The 27,909-nt window shown below is 40.4% G+C and overlaps 1 protein-coding gene across 3 annotated transcripts in view; it reads right to left on the bottom strand.

Moving 5' to 3' along the window:
- REPS2 (RALBP1 associated Eps domain containing 2) overlaps positions 1-27,651 on the bottom strand; it is a 96,596-nt gene extending 68,945 nt beyond the window's left edge. The window contains exon 1 of one of the 3 annotated variants that reach the window (XM_066313925.1): positions 27,368-27,651. In XM_066313925.1, coding sequence (XP_066170022.1) covers positions 27,368-27,568 — 201 coding nt within the window. In that variant the 5' untranslated portion in view covers positions 27,569-27,651. Of the gene's footprint in view, positions 1-228; positions 575-27,367 lie in introns of those variants that run through there. The other 2 variants (XM_066313923.1, XM_066313924.1) reach the window with 2 other exon arrangements.
- Between the last annotated feature and the right edge of the window lie 258 nt (positions 27,652-27,909).

The following is a 27,909-nucleotide window of genomic DNA, read 5'->3' as shown; positions in this document are numbered from 1 at the left end:
TCACTCTACATTTAAGAACACCACAGTTTAAAATTGCAAGGCAAGCAACAGATAAACTGCCAAAGCTTCACAACTTCACGTAACAAACACAGTGCTAAAAGTAGCAGAAAGCAACCCCCTGAGTTAGGCAAAAACCTGCTGACAGCACCATCAGGGCTTCCCTAAACTCCCTCCTCCTGGCACGACCCAGAACCACTCACATCTGTCTGCACTACTGCTCCATTGCACCTTTGTGTATCTGGGGGGAAAGCACTTCACTTTGGGAACAGTGAAACACTTTTCCATCAGCTCCAAGCAGAACATTTGACACCAACACCGAGAAGCACAAGGCTCAGGATTCAGTGCCTGCTCTTCACACAGCATGGACAGCCAAGGATCACTGACAGAACTGCATGAAACAAACACCAAACCAGGGTCAAACGGCTCCATGTCTGGCAATGAAGCTTAACAGCACAACCATTAAACGTACTGAAAAATGTTGACTCCTTAGCAGAGGTTAAAAATAACCCCAACCTGTAATACAACTGGTTTCAACCTTTAAGAGGCTGTGGGCAGGAGCAGGGCAGTCACACTTGGTCAGTGTAAGGCTCTGTCCAGTCCTCTCTTGTGTAACAGTGAGCTGTGGACGCCTAAGGAAACCCAAGCATGTGAATCATGCAGTACTTCTCTTCAAGTGGGAAGACTGGTCATGCCAGCATACCACAAGGCACAAAAATATTGATCTGAATTGTACAGCTATGAGGACATGCGAGTCAGCACTGATAATCAAAAGATTTCAGTTATTAAGGAGTGTTGGCAAGTAAAAGTCTGCCAGGGAATAAAGGCTGCTGATGCATGCTAATACTTATAACCACTGAAATACACTTGAAAGAAATGTCATCTCCCGTGTTCAACCTTTTGTTTTTAATATACAAAGGCCATTCAATCATTTATCTGCACATAATGTGGAAAAGCTGGACACTTTCATCTCACATCAGTCTCATAGGGGTGTTGAAGAAGCCTCATTCCTGAGAAATATCTGACAATTGCCACACCAAGTAAATTATTTTTGTGATAACAGTGCCTACAGCATTTGGTCAGAGGTTGTTACATACATTTGCTGATACTTCATTCTGTCTTTGATAGGAAAACCTAGCACCACCTTCACCAAACACATGCCTGTATGAGTATGTGAAAAGCCTGCAGAGGTGAAAGAGATGAAGCAAATTATTTTCAAAACCTCCTTGCCTTTCTTTTCTCACTATTTGGAAAATAAATGCTCCAAGAACAGCATTCATGCATCTAAAGTTGTCCTGTTTCATATTCACTGTCTGTCAAATTTGTATCACAAGATTGACAAATACAGCACATGTCAATAAATATGCACAGAAGTATAAGTAAAATTTTAGTAATGCTTGGAACACAGAAACGAAGTCTGAAAACAGGTTACTCCAGCTTTAGGAACTGAGCATAAAAATGCCAACAATCAATACAGATTTCTTATATCCATTTATTCACTGAACTGCTTCACATTCTTTGAAGATAATCAGTTTGCATCTGGATATGGCAACACAGATACTCAGCAGGTCACTCTCTGAAATGCTGCATGCATAGTATTTCCAAAAACCACTGTTAAAACCTGAAAACCCACAGAAATTTTCAAAGTACACAGAATTGAGTTATAGATGTTCTATCTGCTTTTCAAATCTTGACTGTGGAAGCAAGGGAGTAAGAGCAAGTAAAATGACAAGCATGGAGCTGTCACACTGTCCCATGCAAACAAAATTGCAGAAAATTTCCACAAGGGTTATCCAAATTTCTTCTGATGCAAGCCCCTGCCAAGAGCATGTAATTCTCTTGGACATGAGTTTCATAAAGCTCATCCTAGAGATGGTTAACACTGTAAGTTTTATAAATTGCAAATGTGGTAAAGGCACTAGTCATCCCAGGACTTCTGTTCATTTTCCTGCTCACCTTGTCTCTTTCAAGAGCATATCTATGGTTACAACACAGAGAAGCTCCAGGACATGACAGAATAGAACCCAGACTCTCCAATTTTTGTCCACTCAGCAGAGACATTATCCTGAACTCCCCTTACCCACAAGCAACTGACACTGCAAGAGCTTGATGGAGGCAGGATGTAACTATCCACACTGAAATTTGGCCAAGGCTGGAACCAGGCCAACCAAAATATCCATCTGTTCCTAAAACTTTCATTTTCTGGAGGTTGAACAAAAATAGCATCTAAATCTTACTGCTAGTGAGAGTGAATGGGGACCTGCTTTTTAGCTCAAGTGGAAATGCCATGTTTTGCACAGGAGCTGCACCAGTATCCTGTGGGAATGAAAATACAGGATGATCATGGGAAAACTGAAGGACAACACTACTTTACCATGCAAAATCCTTGTGGTTTGGGCATTTTAGACTACTTTGGCAACAAAGTCGTTTATTATTTCAAGAAATACTTTACACAAGCAGCATATCCATCAGCATAATTTGATCTTGAGAGCACATTTTCACTGACTTAAATATATGGCACTCATTTATAAGCTTGAGTCCATTATTAGTCCAATGTATTTCAAAATGCATGTTTTTGAAAATCTATTCAAAATGCTGTGTGTATATACATATGCAAAATTGAAAGTAAATGTAACTTGAAACTCAGCCTTCAAAATCAAACCTTTGAAGGAAAAGTTTCGGCAATCTCCAAGCCTTTTTTTACAAAGGGAAAAATTCTCTCTCCATTTCTGCATTTCAGATATGGATTAAAACACCTACCATGAGGGTTTTTTTAAAGAAACTCTGAAAACACTGACATTTTATAATGGAACTTGAAGCTATTTAAAGTGCTAGACTCTCCAAGTCTGCACAAAAACACACAACTGAATCTTGAATTTCATCATTCATACAGAGAATCCTTATCCTACCTTTGTTAAATTTCAGTCTCTTAACAGCATACCACAGACTGAGAAATAATATTTTTCTAAAGAAAAAATCATCATTGGTTGGGTTGATGCCTTATTTCTTGTTGAAGTAAAAATTCAGTTTGGGTATTACTCATATAAAACAAATGTGTATTATAGAAAATTCCACAAGGTGTTGCTAGACAGGATTTAATTTACCTTTGAAGAAGCAAACATCGACTCTTCGTTGCAACTTACTCTTCAGTAAATGAGTAACATATGACACTCTGCAATACAACTCTGTTTTGTTCTCATGTTAAAACATCATCATAAAAAGCTTCAGTATAAGTAACAGTCTGAAATCATTGCCTTACCACCCATAAAGAAGCTTGCCAAATTCACCTAAAGTGCAGAGTATCTTGAAAAATGCTGAAAAAGCTTAGCATTAAGGAGATAACATCTCCTGTGGACACACCATAATGCATTATGAACAATCAAAACATCTTAAATTCAAAGACCCTTTCAGCATCAAAGGAAAAACAATGGAAACTACTACTAGATAAATGCTGAAGTCAAGTATGCTGAGAAAAATGGGCAGAAAAGCTTGTAATCTTTTTTGTAAAAATATAAAAATTAACTGTTACCGGTAATTTCTTTCAACAGTTCCATTGTTAAACTCAAGTCAAGGCTACCCAAAACATGTGCCTTTACAGTCAAATCTTTCTTTTCCCATTCTGTCCAAGTAGCGGCATGGCTAGAATTGAACCCCAGAAAACAAAGCTGTTTCAAGTCACCACAGAGAGGTCCAGAGGACTGCCTACAGACGGTACTGCAGTGTGCTCCTGCTGCCTCTACAACAGCTGCCTTATTCTTTCCACATTTCTTTGTAACTACAAGGAAATACCTCAGGAGTTTCACTCTCAGATGCTATGCCAGGATAACTTTACGATCTGTTCCATTTGTAGGCGTTCTCACAGCTGAAAGCATACCAAGAGTGACCGACAGCAAACCTCATGACAATCGCCGTTATCTTTACATATCCAGGCAAAAACATTTCTCTATTTATCTTGGAAGGTGAGCAGCCTTTTCTTCTACTTACTGATGAGACTCAACTCCTCCAGCCACCACTGCAGTCTTGATGCACCCCAGTCACAAACTAGATCTAAATAAATCCTTCATCTCTGATCATACTCAGACAAGGCACCTCGCTCAGTTCCTGTCTGCACAGGGACAAAACACTTGGATGCTGAGCCACATGGGCCATGGTTTAATTGTGTGGGATAAATTTATGCAGGTTGTAGATGACAAAAGATCAAACACAGAGGACACGTTGTCTAGAAAGACTACAGAAAAACATCTAGTGTTTGGCTTTTTACATTTTAGTGACAACTTGTATCATTGCAGTACAAGGGCATGTGAAGAAATACAGAATCTTCTGAAGTTTCAGGATAAACATGAGTTTTCTGCTGTTTGAGTTCAAATACATAGGATATTACCCAAATAATGAGGTACTTTAAAAACTAAAAAGCCATAGGCAGAGGTCCCTGGCAGAGGCAGTAATCAAAACTCCCCTTTCAGCAGTCACAGCAATCAATTAATTTTGCCAAACTCTTCTGGCCTCAAGCTGCAGTAGCACCACTGACTACAAGCACATTGATCTGTTCTTCAGGTTTCCTCCCACAAACTCTTACAAAATCTAAGTCCAAAGCCCAAGAGACTTCCACTTCTCTTTCCCACACTGTCAGCACTGTGCCCCTTCCAGAATAGCCAGCAGCTCAGGGCACAGGTGGCCAGGCTGTACCCAAAAGTGCCCAACCTTCCACTTCCATGCGCTCAAATCCCTGCGTGACAGTTTTTGGAGGAGTCTGGAAAACCCCTCCCTTGGAAGACGTGCTGAGAAAGCCTTAGAGCTAACTCACTTTGCTCTAAAAAATTTTCTGTTGAGTTGGGTTTCCCGTGACTTTTGGGACAAACCCTTTAAAACGCAGGAGAAGTAACCAGCTTCCACAATTCAAAGGAAATAAAATATCAAAGGAAATAAAAGGTAGTGACCTTTTAAGGTCACTTAAAAGGCAGAGGTAGTGACCCTAAACTGAGCTGAGACTTGAATCTTCTGCAGCTGTGCTGAACTGTGGATCAGCTGCATGACTGCTGTGTCTCTGGCTGCCCATGGGACCCAGACACTTCTGGCCCTGCCAAAAGCCCACTGCCATAGTGGGCTCTCAAGGCCATGGCAGGGGGACAGGCAGGCTCCAGGAGCACCTGACAGTGCTTCCATGCAGAAGGCATTCCCAGGATATGCATCTGGGAAATATTCTTAGACCCTACCAAAATATAGTGACCGAAATCCAACCAGTGATACCTAGCAATGCTGGCCAAAAAAGTACAGCAGCAAAGTTATCAGCTCCAGGTATCTGGACTGAACTTTTGAAAGCCTGGCACATGGATCAAAGCCGGATGGCCTCTCCCACGCAACACTCTGCAACAGCAAGATTTTTGTACAAGACAAAACTCTAGTTGATCTCTCTGGATCTATTTGTTTTCAATGGGCCTTGGTTCCAGTAAGAAATGGAATAATGTTTTTCTCATACATTTTCTCTAACATGATTTATAACACCAGATTTTTTCACTCCAGCCAGTGCAATACAGATGAGTGCTTAAACATGCAGTTCAGCAATACCTTTATGCTTGTTTATATTACATTTCCTCTCTACTTTTTAATTACTTAAAACAACTCTAAGACCCAAATATCACAATATGCAAAAATAAATAATACATCACTTAAGAATATTAACTGTCTTGCAAAATCCTTCATAGCATTACAGAGATAATTGTCCAGAATTAAACTTTAGCAGCATGGTTTTAAAGATTCAGAAACTATTTAGAAAAACAATCTTTTTGTAACCAGTTACAAAAATTAAACTCTGTACATTAGAAAAGGAGACCAAAAGTCTTACAGAGTGTTTTAAATTGTGTCTTTTCCAAAACCCCAGAGGGAGGAAGTGATGAAGCCTGCTTTCCAAGTCTTGATGGCAGAGTGAAGATTTGCACAGTTTAAAATTAATTGACATGTTATTAGGAGCATTGCACTCAACTGAAATGGGCATAATTCACTGACAAAGAGGTAAGTCAGGAGTGAAATTCTGTAAAAGGATTTTCTAACCACCAAGTCAGTGGCAATTTGTGTGGGACAGCTCAGGATGGTTCACTCTGGAAAGGCAAAAGTCACTTAATGGTGCAGCCTATTTCTCAGCTCTCAGAGATACTGCATGCCACACATCACTGCCACAGCCATTCCTGCTTAACTCTTCTCTCCCGTTCTGATAAGATGGCCTGACTTGCACTTGCAAAAGACTGTCAAATATTGACTTCTAAGACATCAATAATTCTCCACACAGGGTATCTGTGCACCAAACCAAGGAACTCACAGATTTGCACAGCTGAGGGGAGAAACCCGATGGCAGAGATTTGTGATAGGTATACAAATCCCTGTTTCGTTTCTCCATTCTTGGCAAAACTTTCAACAAAAATTTATGGCTCAAAATAGCATTGCACAGAGAAAAGACCGCTGATTTGTTAATTCTGAGGAGATGGGTAAAATGGAGAGTGGAAATTGCAATGCTGCATGCTGATTTCAGATCTCCAAAGGCACTAATGAACACTGCAGAAAATGTACTACTATCTGCAAAGCAAGAAACAAAGTCCAGTCAAATCTTAGCGAATTTATAAGGGTATGAGTATAGTTATTTGTGATCCAGGTCTCATTTCATACAGAATTCAAAAAACTCTGTGAATTCTCTATCAAATGAGACCTGAATCACAAATAGCTATGCTCAAATCTGTTTATGATTGACACGATGTACATGAGCTAGCACTTCTTTAACCCTGCAAGAAATTCTTCTACAATCAAATGGGACAATTCACAAATGTAGCCAAACACAGGACAATAAATCTGCATTTGCCATCAGAAGACAGTTCCGTGCTTGTCTTCTGTTGTGCTGCATATTCAGTATTTACAATCTGCTCTAACAACTATGATATTAAGCAATTATTTTCTATTGGCCCATCATTCAAGAAAAAGAGGCTCAGCAGAGATGCACTGGGAAAGAGCAACCACATACCAGTTCTACACATGGCTGCTGTTGAAACACCTCCAGCTTTTAGCACAATTATGTGTGCAAGAGGAGCTCACAAGGTATTTGAAATGCAAAACCATTCCATTTCTCATTTCTTTGGTCTTAATGCAACAATTAACAATATGCTTATTTTAATGCACCTCTATTATTGAGGAGAAAACACAGCAGGCAAAGCATTTAAGAACATTAGCTGTAAGGCTTGTATGACTTTCACAGCACTTTCTGGAATTAATCTAGAAAAACAAAAAGACATCTGTACACATTACTACATACCAGAATAAAAAATTATTTGCAAAAGTTTGTCACATGCAGCTTTTCTAAATATCTGTTCATTTTTAGCATTACTTTGCTTCAGTATAGAAAATTAAGCCCATGCACCATTACAGTGAATGAACTACTTAGCAATCATTTTTCCTTTCAATTGCTTTATTTTCTTTCTTGTTCTTTAATACTGGGAAGTTTTATATTTAGGCAGAAATCTCTAGGCAAATTATTGCTTAATGTAAATGAAAGCTAAATATCAGAACCCAAGCCTGTGTTGCATGCCAATTCATGTCTTAAAGGCAGCAGCCTCTCTTCCTTCTCCTAACCCTCCTCCTTGTACTTTGCACAATTTCTGCACTAAATGAAAGAGAAATCCTGCAGCGCAAATAGTTTATCATGCAATTAAACCCCACAACACATTCACAAAAGGAGCCTAAGTGCAGCAGCTGCAAAAAAAAAAAAAAAACCAAACTGCAGAAGACTTTTAATAAAATAGTATTTTACTAACCATATATTCTTTGAATGACTGAGCTATTAATTCTTTTCTTCTAAATTTCTCTTTCAGATTCACATTAAAACAGCCCCATGCGAATTCAGTAGGAAAGCTCAAGGGTTGAAAACCCCTGAGTTTCTTAACTGCTGTGTTAGTTTGAAGCCTAACTGAGAACAAGTAGAAGTACTTAACAAATATATACTCTTTCCCCTATTTTCCTTGACTAAACCGTTTAAACTCCTCAGAGTGCAGGAACCGCTTGAGCTTTTAATTCCCTTAGTGCTTTTGCACAGGAATCTGTTGGCTTAGTAGACTTACAACAACCACTTTGTTAGGCATGAGAAGCAAGATAACAAGGAAAGTCCTATTCTCAGCACCCCCCTTCACTCTGGTCCCACCTAACAAATATTGCTCTACCCAGCTGCTGCCCTGCCACAGAAAAGTGCCGTCAATTTGGGATATCTCAAGTTTTATTTTACACTGGATAATTAAATTTCAGATGTTCCTATTACTGACAACTTACTGAAAGCAGCTTTAAATGGAAGAGGAAAATATTTGAACACAACAGAAAACACATTATTGCCACATTTCTTCACTTGAAATTTTTCAACTATGGCTTAGTTTTATTTTGCTGTTGAAACCGGGTCTACAGTCAGAAAGCAGGGGTGGTTTTTCCAAGTCTAAATACTTAAAATAGATATAGATTACATTTTATTATTGGATTTGAGGGTAGGCTGACAGGGAGGGAAAGGCTGATGCAAGATACTGGGAATTCTTTGAGGGGAGAGGGAGGCATAATAAGTTGCTGGGGCTTGCATAGGGGAAGGGAGAAAAATGCCAGTTTTACATCTGCTCTGTTGGTGACCCATCCACCAAGTAAAAAAAAAAAAAAAAAGCACCTCCATTGATGATCTGCTTCCCACCACAGTTGTGGGCTCACTGCTGATGAGCATGAATGGGAGTTTTTTCTTTCTTCAAGACCTTAGCCATACTAATTTTCTAAGTTGCTCTACAGCATCTGTACAGAGGAGTTTCAACCTCTAAAAAGTTGTTTAAAGCAATTAAAAATTATTTACCCACAAGCACTTTTTCTCTAGAAAGAAATCAGTGTATACATATTTTGCAATACTACCTGAAAGACTATCAGATTTTACTAAAAAGTGAAACATCAAGATAAAATTACTTTTAAAATATTCCCAAGTATGACACTAGTTCTGAATTAAAAGGACCTGCCTACTCTAACTAGCAACAAGAAATTAAAAGTATCACTGTACATTATACATTTTTAAACTTCCTATTTCTCAGAAAAATTTCTGGTGAGTACTATTCTTAAAATATTTGGGGAAAAATAAAAAATAAAAACTAAAATCCTTTTCTCAACATGTATGGCAGATACACTGCATTTCCTCACTACAGTTTCAAACCGTTTGGGATTGATGTCACAAACAATTTTGACTCTCAGCACTGTAGGTACCTTACTGGCATGAAGAGGGTATTTAATACTGACACATAAAATAAAGTTTTGAGGAATTTTAGGCCTATAGATTGAAGTTATCTTGAGGTATGTACAAAACCAGGATGATTTTAAATCTGATAAATAAACTGTGCTACCTTTTTCTCTCAAATAAACCCCAAGACCTACATAAATTTACTGATAATCTGTATATTCCTATGCAAACAATCGCCAAAAAAAGTGACAATTGAAAATGTCACAGTGCATTAAAAACAAAAAAAGCATTCAAAATGCCACATAAATAATACAGTTAGGAACACCAATTGAAAAAATATTTTGCATAAAAATAACCTTATTCTTAAAATAGCTATGCCCTTTTAGAAACTTATTTGCTTACCTGTATGTTTCATCATTCCAGGTTCAGAAATATAGAAAACCTTTTGTTCACAATGAACAAGTAATGTAAAAATGACTTAATTAAACTACAGTTTATAATAGAATTTATTTCTATTCCGTACCTTTCTTTTTAATGTCTCAATATTTGGGCACCATACCCAGGCTCTTATTGTTTTAAATCCCTCAGAAGTGCTTTCAAAATAATAATTCCCACAACACTGAAAATCTTTGGCACTATACTTCAATGTCAAAAGGAATTAATTCAAACTGGAAGAATACAAAACCTTTTGTCCTTTTAAACAAGAACTTTTAATGAAGTATATAATTGAACTTATTGCACATCAAGAGTACAAATTTAGTTCAGATTGCATAAGAACACCATATTTATTTTTTCCCTTCTTGCTAAAAAAGCTGGAGGCACTTCCACAGAGTATTAACCTTAAAAACCTTGACAGTCCTCACAGGAAACTGATTTTCTACAAAAATTTGGGGAAGGGTTCAACTTGGATTCCTGAGCAAGACATTTACAGTCCATTTGACACAGCCCGCAGATGAGAGCGCAGCACACGGAAACCCAACGCACTGAACAGCTCCACATCAGATGAAACTTGGAGAATAGGAGGAACAAAATGGAAGGTAACAAAAAAACAAGTCAAGAGTTTAACATTTTTCCTAAGTCTCCTTATTAAGCATTCTCTAATGAAATTGTTTGCATAGTAATTGCTGATCTTCTGTAAGTCTTGACAGACATATGAGATGGCCACCATCCAACTTATTTTGCTCCCAAGAGCTTCATATATTACTTGTTTTTAACAGAATTAATAAGAAACATTTCCAACTCATCAAGGAATTTACTGTGAATTATTCCCTACAGAGGGACAACTTTTGGGGGAGTTGTGTGGGTTTTAATCTCAATTTTGGGGTTGTTTGTTCATTTTGGTGCCAGTATTTCCAGCTGAGGGCCCTTTGAACATTGTTACAAGGCTTTTATTTTCTGGTCCACAATCAATGCTGATTTCAGGGACAAGAAGTGTACACGAGCACACAGGGAAGCCGCTAACAGTTGTTTTAAAACTATTAATTTAAAGGAAAGAACACAGACACAGGTCAACACACCATACAACACAATCCACCATTTCAACATGTGTAGAAACTCCAACCCTGCCTCACTGGAAACTAACACGCTTTTATGAACCTCAAAATCTTCATGAACTCTTCATGCATTAGCCCACTGGGGCAAGGCGACAGTTTTGTGGCAAGCAATGACCCCAGACGCAATCCACTGACAGTAAAGATCCTGCAGTTGGCTGATGCAATTTGACTGTCTTATGATCAGTGGTTGTGATCAGCAGAATGGGGAGTACAGCCCTGTCCACAGGGAGGACCTCTCCTGGCACTGCAGCTCCCCAGGGCCTTTGAAAACATACCAGTGTGCCTCAGGCACAAGGGAGTCCTTGCTCAGAACCCAGAGGAAAGCCACAGTGGAATTCCCACTTCTCTGAAGAATCACTCCAACATACATTCAGTGTGACCATTTGCACTGTTTTCTGTCTTACTAGCAAATGCTACCTCAAGATTCTTGATGAAAAACTTCCTTTGCTTGCACTTTCCCAAAACTTCCTGCAGAAACATCCAAACATAAATGTCAGTTTGCAGCACTCAACTAAAAGGAGGCATGGTAGCAGTTAGTTTGAAAAAGGAGAGGAATAATCTGTTTTTTATATCCTCTGTACACTGTATACAAAAAACGTCAGGCTTTGAAACAACCTTGAATCCAAAGATAAGGCAGCAGTAGAGTCCATTACCTATAAAAGCTGTAGAGTTAGCACCAAGGGTTAACAAATTGCTCAATACATGTCAATGGGATTTTGCCATGGGCAGGAAAGGGTATTTTAGGGATGATCCAAAGTCCTTTCCATGCTTGTAGATTATACAGCCTCCTGTAAAGAAGTGGCTGATGTGGTCACACCATACAATACTCTCTCCAATACTTTTCAGAACTCATTAGCTTTGGTGTCCACTTGGTTTGAAAGAAGGGCAGAGGTGTCAAGAACAGCATTTCCCAGACCATGATTTTCACAGGTCTTATCAGTACTGCTGAGGCAGCTCAGCCCCTTCTCTGTGCTGACACAGCCATCAGGTGTCACAAGTTGTTTCTGAACCAGTTAATGTTTCTGCTACCACTGGCCCATGAAAAGTGCTAAGCTGTGCTCATGCTGCCACTTGCCTTTTTCCTATGAAAAGGCAGTGTGGAAGGCCAGGAGCAAGGGATGGCAACTCAGGGGCAACTTAGGACACAAGTCCTAAGTTCTGAAAGACAAAACTGTGTCCACTGGTCCCTACATCAGCAGCCATTTCCTGAAGACAGTACAGAACAATCACTAATTTTCAATGATACCTAACATCTACAAAAACCTCAGACATGCTTTTACTGATTATTCTTTCTTTTAGTCCTTGTTATACTTTGAAAAGTGAAAATGACAAAGTCCAGTCTTACTGGGCAGCTCTTTCACTAATGATCAAACCCTCTTCCTTTGGTACAGTACAGGGATCCTTGATCACTCCAGATTCACTGGTCTTCCTCCCTACCAGCTTCTTGCTCTAAAAGCAGCAGAGCCAGTAAGGAAGGGAAGAGCAGAGGAACACCCAGAGCCATCTGAGCAGGGCTACACGGATGAAGGTGTGCACTGCCCACTGCTTGTATCCTGCTTCTCAGAGGAAACTCAGCCCCTGCATTTTCAGAACATGCACAAGCATCTCTCTCGACTGGGGAAGCTGATTAAACACAAGCATACATCCTCTGAAATTACTTTGCATTCCAAATAGTCTTTCAAACAAACCATGTCACAAGCAAAAATACACCTCAAGACCTAAAACACATTTACAAAGTCAAAAGGTACATAGTCAAGGTAAGTTTGGCTCATGATTACATAACCTTACATATTTTTTTCCAAGATTTTGTATCAGCAAAAACACTTCTGCCATAAAATGAATGGTGGAGTTTGTTATTTTTAAATTCCACTGGGCATATAGTTGTGCAGATTTTGTACAAAAAAGTACTTTCCTGCAGTGTTTATATTAAACATTTCTATAATAAAAATTTAAAAGACAAATGCTCCTTCCAAGTAAATAAAAACAGATAGCAGAGGAATAGTAAGAAATTAAGGAAAGTCTATTACTCATTTTTACTCATAATAAAAACCACTGGACTTTTCTAAAGATAAAAAAAAATCTGTAAATACTTTCAGAAGGCTCCCCAATCCTCTTAATTAAGGATGAAACAGATATGGAGATAATTAATTGGGATAGATATATCACAAGAGAAATGTTTTGTAATAAGACATAACCTTGCTGCAAAGGAGAATTAAGAAAGCAGAAGAATCACCAGCACAACTAGGGCAGTCCTCTCACCACAGGCAGTGAAACCTGCAGGGAATCCACTGCTAAATGATCCAGGCTTCTCAGACATAGCTGAAGAAATTAATGCCTCCTCACACAAACAAGTGAGGAAGGAGCAAATGGCAATGATGTTGGGTATTTAATTTAGAAGTAGCCATCAACTGCAATATGCTGGGCTGGCCCACTGTGTGTGAGGGGCTCATCTCCTTGTTGTGCCAAGGATAATCCACCTGTTCATCTCAATTCCAAATGAGACATCACTTGGGGTCACTGGGAACCTGGGCCTAAATACAATTTAAAAAAAAAAATAATAATGGAGGGGGAGTAAAAGAAACAGACATTCTCCCCAGCTTCCAGGCAGATGGCAGTCAGAAAGGTTGGAAACATTGGGAGAAAGAACTGGCACAAAAGGAACAAGAATAGTGCTGGGGCACATTGTCTTCAGCTTCACGGGGAGTTAGAGGGAATTTACAGGACAGACAGCTCCCAAAGCCCTGCGGTGATCAAATGGGGGTGCAGGGGAAGGTCATCCCACAATGCACTCCGTGGGCAAGGGGTGCCTGCAAACAGAACTCCTGGCAAGCCCTTAGGGAACAACATTAAACCTCTCAGAGGCTGTGGCCTATTTAATAGCAGAATATATGAGAATCCATCTCCACCAATGTCCAAGCAGTTGCATTTTTCTTAATGCCAGAAAACGAAGGAAACCAAGGAGGAGATAGGCTTCAGCTCTAGTTTGAAGGAAATCGTCTCAGAGTAATGCATTTTAGTAAGGCATACAATTAAAGAAAAGCCCTAAGTAAAGCTGACAAAAAGAACAAGAACACATCCCTTCCGTTTCTCATCCCTCCATTTATTTATTTCCTGGCAGATGCAGAGGAGTGCTGAACCAGCAGCTCTCTTGGCTGGTGGAAGTCGCCAGCTGGAAACGAGGGGAACAAAGAGCAGTGCAGGTGGAGCTGTGTGGGAAGAGATGGGGGAGCAAAGAGGGGCACAAAAATAGCAACACTGAGCAGATATGGACACCTGCCTGTCCCTTTTGCTCTTCTCCACTCACTACTACAGTGATTTTTAAAATGCTATTTTACAGCTGTCTTTTATCTCATGCCCACACCACTCTTTAGAATCACAGAATCATTTAGCTTGGAAAAGTCCAGCCATTAATCCAGCACTACTCCAGGGACAGTGACTTGACCACTTCCCTGGGCAGCCCACATCGGTCAAGGAGTTGTCTTTGAGCAGCAGAACCAATAAACCTCGACTTTCTCTAGACCCTTGTGTTGAGGTGGCATTCCTACAGGGATTCTTTAATGTTTAATGTGGGCTGATTTCCTTTTGGAATGCTCCTCTCAGCAGCAAAATTAATAGGCTTTTCTTTTACCAGATGACTTAATCTTCCACATAACCCTTAAGTACTTGCCAAAGTCTCAATTTTCTTGAAATTTTGTTGAAACAGTTAACAAATTCAGGAATCAAATTCAGGAGTTATTACAGGGATGAATTAATAGCATCATTGCACAAGCCTCACCTCTTTTGAAAATCAGACCAAAGAAACCTCAGCCCATGACATAGGAAATTGACAAATTTTAGATTACAGTAAGAAAGGTGAAGTAGAATAAGTAGTAATAAAGCAGACCATCTTTTTTTTTTTTTAGCTGAAAGTACACAGCTATGTAGGAAATGGCAAAACCTTTCAGGAATATATATTTGTGGTTAGTCATATAGTGATAACAAAACAACCATTAGTTGATAGATCATTGCTAGCAGGAGATAAAATCTTGAATTAAATAAAGAACAGGGTGACATGTTAAGCCAGCCCCTAATGTGGAATCGGATGAGGGAAGCCTTTCCTGCAGCATACATTCAGAAACTCAAAGGTGCCTTCAGTCTTGGCTAATGAGACTGATGGGTGTTCACAGAAGGATATAAATAGCTTTCATATTCTCCTTGCAACCTTGGCAATAAATGAGCAACTGCTGCTACAGAGGGGTAAACTGAATGCTCTATTGCAAATAAGTACTTCTAGCATTGTGCTTGCAGCAGTTCTAGATAGACCACAAGAAAAGGGGAACTCAACAGAGAGCAAGACTATCATTAAAAGCACTGACAGAGAATTGTAACAGAACAGAAACATCAGCAGCACAGCAAAGAAACATTTGATATTATATAACATTGAAAAGCTATTTGAGGTTAAACATTTTTTAAGTGGTAAGTTTGGGAAGTGGTCCACTGTAGCAATGTGTATTAGCTTATGATTCAAACACACCTTTCCTTGAATTGATACAAACTCCACTATGCTCTTTCATCATAAAACTGCAGCCCAAGCCATCTTAGAGCCATGGTGAAATGTTTTTTAAATAGCTTAAAGCTCTTCTACAAAGGAAAAATTATGTAAAATGTTTCTTGCAAGACAGGTTGTCTTAAAAGTGTCATCAGGAAGCAAAGCAGAATTTCAGATATTTACAGTTGGCCCAAATAATTTCACTGCTCCAGACGAAGTTTTTCTCTTCGTAGAGAGTCACATATGACCCAAGTCACTCAATGAGAGAGTGCTGTGAAACTGCAGAAATGCTTTTCTGGGCAAATGCCACTTAGACCATAGTAGAGTCCTGCAACTTTCAATTTAGGGTCCTATATATTACTAGAATTCTCCATATGGATGGGAATCAGGAACACATAAATCTAGATACACTACTCATCCATTTATTTAAATGTAGATATTTCACATCTACAGCCCTTGACATATTGCTCCTCTTTCTTTCCCTTAAAATATGAAACCCCTATGTTTTGAAACTTAACTTGACCAGCTTTTTGTAAGGACTATAAAAGTATTTTGGTACTACTATTAATTAAATGGTCACTAATATTTGCACTTACATATTGCTAAATAATTTAAACTATAAAATTTAAACTATGTAGTAAAGAAAGAAAAAAGATTCACAAATGTCTTTTTTACTTTTACCCTTCTGGATGTTTCCCACACTCAGAGATGTCTACTTTAAGGTCCATCCTTCAGAACCTAAACAAAAGGCCTTCATTCCATTTCCAGAATAATCTCTTTTGTTGCAGGACTTAAATTCAGTAGTTATACTGAAACAAAGTGCCTTGCTAGACTTAACTAAAGCTTCACCTCTTGCACACTTCCCCTGCAATCAAATATATGCATAGTAAGTATTGCAATCTAAAAACAGCTAATGATTATTTCCTATGGAAAAATACTGCTTTGGAGAATATACTCCTCAAGGACAGTCCTGATTTAGACTAGATCAAATAAAAGATATAATTACTATAATACAGCTGTGGGTGGAGGAGGGGGTAGAGAAAGGGAGAAAGAAAATAAGGGACTGATAACTTGATGTAAATAACACTAAGAATTATTTTCCTGCTGACATCAGTACTGTCCAATGCTGCTCTTTCTTGTTCTGAAACATTTGCTCTGGCCAGTGAACCTAGGACCTGTCATGCTGTGAGGAGCAGGTGATGTAACATCATCAACCCCAGGCTCCCCATCCTGGTTCCTTCCTCTCACAACACTCAAAATATGTTTTGACAGACATGACTTCACAGCTGTATTATTTTAGAGGTATACTGTATCTCCAGAATAATAATATAGTGCCATTAAAAAAAAAAATAAAAGTCTATGGCTAAGCGAGGGTAACAGCAAGATACAATACAATTGCAAAAAAACCCCAAGCATACTATTTGTTACAGGAGTATCTCTCCATCATATATCAGGCTCAGAAAACAGAAAGCTGAGGCTCTCTTCATTTCTAACCTTGGCAGCACTTCATGAAAAACTCAACCTAAAAGCTGGGTAAAATTCTGGTTCCAAATTTTGGTTTGTTTTGGGGAATTTTGAGGGGTTGCTTATTTGTTTTGGGTTTGGTCCTTCTCTTGCTGTTGCCAGGCTTTCCAAGAGATTACCCAAAGACTCTGTAGGAAGCTTCAGATCTCAGCACAGTTTTAAACCTTACATTATCTCTCTTTAAAGGTTACTGGGTTCTAGCCTGCTTCATCTCCCATCTGCAGCAGACATTCATATTTATAAATGTCTCATCACCATGATACCTAAAGCATCTAATAAAAACCAGAAACAAGCAGTTTCCTGGACCCTGCCTTTTATTACTCAAGAACAGAGAGCAGCTGTTAACAACATAATTAGGTTTTATTTATTTTTGCCTTCTGATCTCCTCCCAGACCAGAGAAGACCCAATAAACACTGGCCACCTGGATGACTCCTTCAGGCTCCTCCAATCTCTTTCACATCCACTGCTTCCAGTGGCATCCACGGTTGTCCTGCTGATACTTATCTCCCTCAGCCTCAGGTAAGGTCAATGTACATACAAGCATTCTTAGAACGGAAAACTCATTTCAGCCTATCTATTCTTTACACTTCCAGCCAGCACCATAAAGGATCTCCTGCAAGTAGCAGAAGCACAAAAAGCTGCTGGGAGGCATGAACTTAGCAGGTGCCAAACCCAGAAAGGAACCCAGCCAGCAACCCAGGCATCAGCCCACCACGACCTGCAGAAATGTACTACCTGCTTTGAAATAGGCTTGTTTCTTCTTCTCACGCTTCTTAAAAAGGGTATTACTGTATATTAGGTCCAAAGGAAAATTTGTTTCCATTAATATTAAAGTCAGAGTTTACAGAAGAGACAGCCTGAGCATATAGGACATGTCCACATAGCTAAATTATATAGGTCTTCCACAACTTTCAGCAATAATAGAGAAAAAGCTCATTCTTCAGAGGTTTAAACATTTGTTTCTCACTTATCAGAATTAGTTACAGATGACTCTGCAAGGCAGATCTGACAGCTGGTGTCAGAAATGGGTTCTTTCTAGGTCCCCTTAACACAAAGGTACCACAGAGTCCCAGGGAAGCTGGTGTTTTGATGTTTCCCACCTTTGTGGTTCCTCAGCAGGTGACATCTCTGAGGCACCACAATCTCCCTTTCTGGACAGGCTGCCTGGCCACCACCACTCCTATCTGTAAGGGCAGAATTAGTGTAAGGAACAGAAAGGAACCAGAGATGATGCACATCAACAACCTCTTTCCCAAAATTCACGTGTTTAAGGTGGCACAGTGCTTCAACATTCAAGCAGTTCAAAACAAAGTGTTTTGATTTAATTCAACAAATTATAAGTTCTTAAACATTTCCAAAGCAACTTCTCTTGCAAATGTTGTTAAATTTGCCCTAGAAGACAGGAAGAAATTCTGGCATTTTTCATAAAGATGCTGTTCTGGATTTTGTTCCACTTTCAGACAAAATGAGGTTTAACTAATACAGAAGAAAAGAGAAATTCTATCAATATGATGCATTTTTGCCATGAACAAATCTCTTACAGACATATCTCCCACTCCATAAAAAAAAAAAAACCAAAAAAACCAAAAAAAAACCATAGTTTTTTTTTCCATAGTTACTGTTATGTGATTTTTTTGGACTGGCTACCCCAATAAAACCTTGATGCTTCCTGTACCCCTCCTGTTTTATCATATTTGGCATGCTTCCTGAGTTCACTTCCCTAGTGCTTACAACTACAGCAGGTCCTTTTAAAGGCAATGCAGCAAACACACAAAACATTATCTTCTACAGTTGTGCAGTTATCTTAATCAATAACATTTACTGAAACCCTTCTTTAGTTGACTAGTTATGGACTATTTTTATAAGACTGAAGAGTTGTCAAAAAGTTTTCTTAACGGAAGGTGTACCCTTGTTGCTCATTCCATTGCATGTGCTGTGTGCTGAAGACACTTCCTGCCCTTCCCTGATCTTATATACCTCTAGTTGGAATCAACACATCTTTTGGAACAGCAGGTTAAATTTTCTCTCTTCCACACAACTAAACAAAACACTAAACAAGATTTTCACTATTTCACCCAAAATGCTCATACCTTATGTGCAGAAATGCATCCTTCAGTCAGTGAGAATCTACTTGTTTGAGCCTGAACCAAGGGTTTGTCCTTGATTCAGCTAAAAAGCACAAGATTTCAAAAAAGCAACACTAGAGTCAAAGACTACACCGTCTCCAGTGCCCATGCACAGTATGACAGCATTTATGACACATTTTCTATCACAATTTGTATTTGCAATCCTATCTGTACAGAGTAAAGGAAAAGCAGCCTACAACTATTAAAATATATAGATGTTCTTACAAATATAGCAATTATTCAGAAGAAGGAAAGAAAAAAAAATTAAATACATAGAGAATCACACAATTGAGTTTCAACCTCCTTCCCCTTTTATGCTTATTTTTGGCATTTGGAATCTCAAAGTACTTCACCTTTTACTGCTCCACTGCTGGTACTGTTTGCAACAAAATAATTCTGAATCTGTTTGTTAGCCCAAAGCAGTCACCCTGTTTTGCAAATGATTAGACACATTGTTTTGTTCCAAATACCATCATCTTGGCTTCCATAGGACAACATTGTGTAAATTATGCCAGAAGTAAATAATGCATGAAATGTGAAATGTTGCCTATGCCAAAGCTGATCTAATGTTCTTTGGTGTGGAAAGAGACTTTTACGAAAAAGAAAGGATTTAAAAAAATAAAAAAAAAAGGTAAATTAATTTGAAAGGCCCACGCCAAAAACACACTTGAAATTTATAATCATAATAATAAAGTAATGCTACAGACATTTGCTATTGAAAGTAGAATTCAGCTTCATGACTCATACCGGAGTGAGCAAGCAGACACCACAGACCATGTTCAGACAGTTTGAATTCATGCTCAGCCAAGTGTTTCCCATTAGCCGACACTAAATTTTCAGTGCCACCAAGCCAGTGGGAATTATGAGGCCCAAATCCAGCACTTTATCATGGCTCAGCCCAAAGGAGCATCTCCCCACCACTTCCTGAGAGTGAAGGGGACCAACCCAGCCCTACATATTCAGACTGGAGGACTGAACAGGTTCAGGGCTGAAATACTAGAACCAATATTTGCAGCTATTTTGAACAGGGGAAAGACTGCAGGGCAGAAAAAAAACCTACAGACCTAAAAAAATAAGGAGAAGAAAGAAGAAAACATTGAAGATGTGCTCTGGTAGGCAAACTATCGAAAGTTACTCAAGATCCTCCCTTCTTTTGCAGGCTCCACAGTGCTGAAGATGGGGCACTCACTCCTGTAGCTCTGCTCAGCAATGTGTGCTCATTGCAAAGGCCTGCATGGCTCAAACAGACACAAGAGATGATTTAATAGGCAGTCACAGTGTAACCTCAGAGTGCTTCTAAGCAGCCTGTTCCAGACCAGAGAGTGCCCAGGGTACAGAGGAGCCTCCTCGATGCCCCTCTGCAAATGCACCACCCCGTCTGAAACAACTGGCAGCACCAAGTGTCTGAACTTCAATGTTTGCAGAGCAGATTTTTGGGAAAAATAAGTTATTTAAAACATTATTTCAGTCCAAAGAGATAAGACCTTAATTTCATAATTATCTAGATAAGGACATGTCTTTTTAGTTAGTTGGTCATCATTAATGCAAGACTCTTACTTTAAAAAAAATACAGTAACATTTTTGCTCTTACCACAAAGTAATAATTAAAAATATATTTGAGCAATCACACCACCTAATACACATCTTATTTCTTATTTTATAAGAAATTTGCTGCATTATTATCATTAATAAGAGACACACCCACTTGTATGACATATGCAAAGTTAAATTCAGCTGAAAACTGGAATTCATTTAAAAATGCACAGTCTTCATGTACTAAAAACCCAAAAGCTACACATTTCTCATATATACAAAGACTTGGAACTTTATCAATTGATAAATGAAGTAAATATAATTTGCAGTTAATTATTTAGTTGATTAGTTCTGGTTACTATGTCCTTACAGATCACAGAACTAACGGATCTCATCCCACCACATCCTTCCACCTCATCATCATATCTAAATGGCAGGAATAAAACATATAAATGAAATTTTAAAAATAATGATACACAAAAAAAAGTTATTCCCAACAGAGTTATCAATTTCATGCAGTGTCATCCAATAATGCTGCTGAATACAATGGATAAAGAAAATATTCCCTCTGTTCAGGAAGAGGGGATTATTATTTGTCCACAGTTGATTTTCTACTCCAGCAACCTTTTCTAGTTAATTATCCACTAACTCAGCTGTTGAACTGTTTGACTGTCTCAAAAGTTGAACTAGCACATATGGCTCATTAATGTTTTATTTTACCATACTGTTGGTATGTTTAGATGTTAATACATCAAAGAATCGTGCTTTACAAATATTATATCAGATGTATTTCTCAAATCATAGTATTTCAGATTTAAATAGGTCATTTATCCTGATTCCTTGCCCAAGAAATGCTTGTCCCATCTTTCATGCATCTATCTTGGCTAAGTTTTTCAGCTCAGCTAAATTAATATTTTCAAGACTTTATACCATCCCTCTTTCACAGGGGGTGTTAAAGCCAGATTCAGCCACTGAAGTGAATTGTGTTCAACATCTCCTTTGCAAAACAGACTGTGGCAACATCATCAATCTGTGTATAAACATGACAGTACTGACAGCAGACTGCTGTAGATACATATACACAAGACTAGAAGAGGTTATACTCAACTGTTTGCTGAACCCCACTGCACTTATGTAAGTATCATGACAAAGCCACTTACTGAAAACATAAAAATGAAAATCACTCTTCACTGTCCCTGCTTCATACTGCAGCAACCTCTCATGAAGAAAGTTAACTCTTTTTCATCCCAATGGATCTTTTTCCCCCATCCTTTTTTTGTATTATTTTAAACCACTGGCACAGCAAAGCATTATTTTCTTTGGAACATAAATAATTAATGGACACTTGGCTGTTATGAGGATTAGTTACTGAAGGCTGCAGGCCCTGACCAGACCAATTCTGACCATCCCACTGGATGTCTGTGACAAGCAGGTCTTGGAGTCTGTTTTACAGTGTAATTTGAAACACACTTGGAAGGAATGGCTTCTACAAATCAGCTACTGTGTATGTCAACAATGAGGAACTCAAAACTACTAATCTTATAAGCAGTGACTATGAAGTGATAGTTTACATCATAAAAAAAATAGTTTGAAGACGATTAAGACTTTCATTTTAATTTTTTAATGGAAATTAGCAGCAAGATAGCTCCAGGTGAAGTTTTACCCCTTACTTTGTTACAATTTAGAAATTTTCTTAGGAACAATACTACTTGTAGCTTTTACATCTGGGTTTTTCATTTTCCTACTTACATAAACACAAATTTGTTTGTGACTCTAGAAAGGCAAGGACAGCTTAGGAGATTGTGGTCAGAAGTACTGATACTGAAATGTCAGTTTCCCTTTCCGCCTTTTGCTGCACTGCTTACATGATGATGTACCACGCTTTTGTTCCTTCCTGACTCAAAGACGTCAGTAGGGTGCAACTTCTCTCTAACACCACTTTTTGATGGACCAACCGTCCACTCAGCAAAATCACATGGCCAGCACAAGCATAATGCCACGTTCTATCAACAGCTGCAACAGAGCAAACTTTATTTTTGTAAAGTAACATTGACTCCAGTCTTCCCTCACTCAAACAGCTCGCATTGTAGCTGCCACAGTTCTTTTTCTTTTCTGCCTATTCGAAGCAGCTAGTTCCACCACCCCATCTATCATGCAGGTAATAAGTTATACTTACGAAATTAAGAAAAATAATTTTCAGAAAGACAATCTTTACTGGCATTTTTCCAAAGAAATATCGAGTTAATAATTTTTTTTTTAGTCTATTCGCACTTCTGCTTTTTGAATACAATACAGTTAAAGTGTAGAGTTGTAACTATAGAGACAAGGCACAATAAACACACAAAGACTCACGAAGTCTGTGGAAGAAAAGCACGACCGTTTGTCTGTGCTCCCTATTCACACAGTGCTGGAAGGAGAGTCCCAGCTAAAAAATGCAGTGCCTGTACAGCTCCAGCATCACACAATTAGTACTTGTCATCCTTGGAGCTCAAAATAACACAGTGTGTTCGTTTGCACAGGAAAGAATGCGTTTTCTTAAGAAAATTGGATCTCTGTGCTGACAGTGCCAAGTCCACAAATAAGATTAAGGTCTATAAAAGTGCGAATTAAAGATACTGTCAGACAACCAAGTGAGAATTAATCAAACAAGTCAGAAACTAATGAAAATAAATAAGCACTTTAGTGTAAGTCTCGAGTTCAATTCTGCTCCTCAGTTTCTTGAGACAGAATATTCAGAGACAATGGTAATGTCAACAAACAGCAAAACTACACAAGGTACCTCTCCTTTGCTGATCAGAGGGCAGTGATTCAGTAAAGCATTATTTTATCTGACTTGCCTGTAGACATGAGCCCATTGTCAGCTGGCACCCACAACAAACACACTTGGGGTCCCAGACTCAAAGCAGCAGAGGCTGTAGGTACTTGCTGGTGGCCCTTAAACAGGGTCACAAATCAACAGCCCCAAAACGAGACAGGGCAAACCAGCCATTGTCAGCACCTGGCAGAGCTGTCAGTGTGGAGTACTGACATCACAGTGCACTCGGGGAGCATAATCCAACAGATCTTCCAAGGAATAGGTCCAAAACCCCAGAGAGTTTGCCCACGTGGCCAAGCAAACCCGTGTTAGTTATCTACTGATGGCCAGCACTGGTGCCTCCTGCCTTCCTCCCTTCCTTCCACACCTCTGCCTGCTGTTTCCCCTTGTTAGAAGGGTTACTGATATTGATCTATGTAACAAAGCATGCTGTAGGATCACCAATGTTTTTGTGGGCCCAGTGAGTCCAAAATATTTACTTTTTTCAAAAAATTTTTTGTACAAATTCAGTTCTTTTCCCCTTTGTTAGAAGCCTAAAGCATAGAGAACACCATTTTCAACTCATCAACATACATGTATATATAAAGATCCAGCTGATGATGTTGAATTCCTTCTAATTCTGACAGTCTGCATAAGTGCATGGTGTATGACTAGTCTGCTCCTTCTCCTTCAACATAAATACTGTAAAAAAATAAAAATAAAAACAACACCAGCACAGACCTTTCAGGCAAATAATAACAGACATTTTGTAGAGTTACTTTAAACGCCCCTGGTAAAAGATCTGCTGGAGGCTTTGTGCAAGTCTAAATACAATCTTAATGGCTCTGTCTTTAACCAAACAATATGTCTAGCCAAAGACTTTTAGTATACTGAGGAGGTATGATTATACAGTTCACAAAACCCATGCTGTTCTGTCCCTGTCATGCCCTTCTCCGTCCTATGAAGTGTCTGACATTTTTAATTTTAGTGCTAACTGCAACCTTTTTTCCAGAACTGAAATAACTTGCTGAGTTCATTGTTCGATCCTGTTATAAGTAAAGCGAAATCAGTACAAGCTCTGCTGTACCCTACTGCCCAGCAGAATTGCTGGCTTTAATGAGCCTGGGTGTAATGAATCTGTGTTCAATCACTTCATTCTTAGCAAGACCCAGGACTCTCGGGTGCACGCCATCTGCTCTGACTGACCCGGCTGCTCTTGGATTTTTTCCATTTATTCCAGCATTTCCTCTTCTGCCACATGCTCTCGCATTCCTTACCTGCTCTCTGTTACAGAGCCTCTTTCACCCATGTAACTTCTTGGATTAAGCCAACTAACCCTTAAACCAAACCAAACCCTTGCCTGTTTGCTGTCTGAGAGCACACACCACTGCTTTTCCCCAAGGAACTGACACCCCAAACAGCACTACTCCACCAAGGACACACCCACTGATTTTTGTCTTGAGAGCAAACCCTGCCATTACAGGTAAGGAAGATTTCCTAAGAGGCTTGTGAGCATCATCTTGATGAGTAATAAATCTCAATCAAAGAGTATAAGGAAAAGCTCCTTCTTTCTCAAAGATTTATCCCACTTATTACTCACGTACAACCAAAGATAACAGCACAGGTTTGAGACTGCCATGGCACTAAATGTCAGTTCTAGAAACATCCTGATTTGTAAAACCTCTCCTCAGTGAATGCCTTGAGAATAAAAAGCTGCAAATTGCACACTGCTTACAAAACCATCCATAACAGTCTCTTGCTATGCAAGGGCCAGAGAATGGTGTTAAGTACCTTCTGGAGTCTGCAGACTCTGCTTAGTAGAAATCCAGAATTGGTTTCCAACCCAAATCTCCCCATTTCTGACGTGAATAAACGCAGCATGACCATTTCTCAGTCAGTCAGTAGGGATGCTGCCTGTATTCAAAGCACTAATAGTCGCAGATGGGGATTTTAAAAAGCATTAAAAATCCCCCCCAAAACGGTCATACTCAAAAATTATTTCAAAGAAAGCGTATTATCTTAACCCAAATGAGCTGTCTTGGCCTAAAATGGGTGTTCCCTGCACTAGCAGAAAACGTATACCAGGAATCTCTGTGTATTGCTCTCTTAGCTGTTAGAATGGTAGGATTTTTTAATGTGAAAATATTAAATCATACTTTTGGTATATAATAAGACAAAATATCAGAAAAATATCTCAAACAACATTGTGGGATTTTTCCCTACAAAAACATCCCCATTTGCATTTGCAATTTATTTTTTTAACTCATTCCATTAATGAGTTAAATTACTTTTAAATTACTTTTCCTGAAGTCTCAGTAAATGTAAGAATACTTGACAGCGGTGGGTTCTGAGGACAGGCACACCAGCAGTAGAACAGAATGCCACCGTAATTAGTGCCCTATAAACAAGAGTGGGAGAGAAGGAAGGAAAAAGAGAAACAGACCCAGATCCCATAGGCCTTATTATCTGAATACTCCTGAAGCCAATTACAGGATTCTTTGCCAGTAATGTTCTCCCCACAGCATAAATATACCTGGAAATAATCTAAAATAGTACAAAAAACCCAGAATGTCAAAACCAACCAACAAACAAATCCAAAATCAATACCTCACCATTTCCAGACTTAAATCACACATCAGTACCAAAACGACCCTGAAAAGAAACTATGATAATAACATAATAATAAATTTCACTTAAATGATAGGGTAAGAAACTATATAGTAAAAATAAGAGGTTTTTTCCATACTTCTTTGAAAAATTACATGTCTATTTGGATAAGCCTTCTTATTTGAAATTAAATATCCTGTTCTTCCTCTTTGCAAAAAGAAGAAAGAGGAAAAACACTCTTAGCACTGTATCTATGGAAAATCTATACCTTCACCACTCGATTCACCTGCAAGACCAAGGTCACAGTGTGGCTCAATACAAGGCAGTAACACAATGCTTAGTAAGATTTCTGTTTTACTGATCTGGTAAAGAGCACAAGCAGAAAGAAAAATATCCTTGAAATACCACAATTTTCATTCGGAATCCCCTGTGCAATATAAATTTATATAATCCTTTAAGATATGATCTGCCAGCTATCAGGCCAACAATAGAGTTCACTACCTTTCGGCAGTGCCCAGGTACATGACCTCCATTTCAACATAACTTTTTTCTGCTTGATAAGTAAAAACTATTGAAGAACAAACTTCCTGAAAATAAAAGTTAAATTAATAAATAAATAAACAATCGGGAATATCCCATCTCTGTTCAGGAAGTATTAGGCAACTACAGTGCGTTACTTAAATTACTAATCCGCAGGTGGAGAAGACCCAAGCCCGGTTCCTCCCTGTTCCTGGAAACTGGCTGGCACAAGCTTTTCCCCACCACGGACAAGCTTCTCCTCAAAAAGCAAAGGACGGCTCTGCCTCACAGCCTCCTTGGGGACCACTGCCGGGGCTCTGCTGCTCTCACGGGGAGACCCTCGCACTTCGCACCTTGTATCCGCGCTCAGGAGCTGACATAAAACACCGCAACATCATTTCACCTGCGGACTTTTTTTTTTTTTTTCCTCACTGACACAACATTCAGGAAAAAAACCCTCAGTGACAAACCAGCAATCTAGCGCATGGCACGTCCTTTCAGACAACTGCCTTTATGACTTTCGGGGCCCTTTTGAGAAAGGCGACGGCAACTACCGACCTGACAGGGAGAGCCCGCTCAGAGCCCGCGGGGTGCGCCGCGCTCTCGGGTGCCCAGCCCGGCACAGAGGGGCACCCACACCCGCTCCGAGGGCAGAACCGCGGAGCGCTGGCACTGCCAGCGCCTGTCTGAGGAGGCGAGCGGACACGGAGCAGCCCAGCACCGCCGCTGCGGGGCGGGACCGGCCCCGCTCCGCTCTGCCCCGCCGCCGACAGCGCTGCGCCTCGCCCCGGCCCCGCGGGCAGCGCAGGGGCACCGGGCCGCCCGCAGCCCCCAACTTCCCGGCGGAGGCAGCGCCGGCCCCTCTCCCGAGAGCTGCGGGAGCACGTCCCGTCCCGCACCCCCCAAACCGCCCGCAGCCGCAGCTCCGGGGGCAGCCGGAGCGGACAGCCCGGACCCACCTGGTGCAGCGTGTCCGGGGGCAGCTGGGAGGCCCGGAACAGCTCGCCCACGCTGCTGCCCCCGGCGGCCGCCTCGGGGGGCGGGCAGCACCGCGAGAAGAGCTCGGAGTAGCGCTGCTGCTCGGTCTCGCTCAGGGGCAGGAGGAGACCCCCGGCGCCGGCGGCGGCTGGGCCGGACCCCCCCGCCGGCCCCTGCTCCATGGCGGGGCGGCGCAGGCACAGCCGCTCGGCGGGGCAGCGGGTGCCGCGCCGCCGGGGAGCGGGGGGACGAGCGGGGGGACGGGAGGTGTGGCGGGGGCCGGGAGGTGGGACGGGAGGTGTGGCGGGGGCCGGGGGCGGTGCCGCGCTGCGGCGGCGAAGGTGCAGTCCCCGCCCGGTGAGCGCCGCGCCGGCTCCGCAGTGCCCCGGCCGCCGCCGGCCCCGCCTCTGCCCTGCCGCCTCTGCCCTGCCGCCTCTGCCCTGCCGCCTCTGCCCTGCCGCCTCTGCCCTGCCGCCTCTGCCCTGCCGCCTCTGCCCTGCCGCCTCTGCCCTGCCGCCTCTGC

The sequence above is a fragment of the Sylvia atricapilla genome, chromosome 2 (assembly GCF_009819655.1).
Source record: "Sylvia atricapilla isolate bSylAtr1 chromosome 2, bSylAtr1.pri, whole genome shotgun sequence".
Taxonomy (NCBI): domain Eukaryota; kingdom Metazoa; phylum Chordata; class Aves; order Passeriformes; family Sylviidae; genus Sylvia; species Sylvia atricapilla.
Note: the sequence above shows the minus strand (reverse complement) of the source record. Positions and strands in the feature narration are given on the sequence as shown.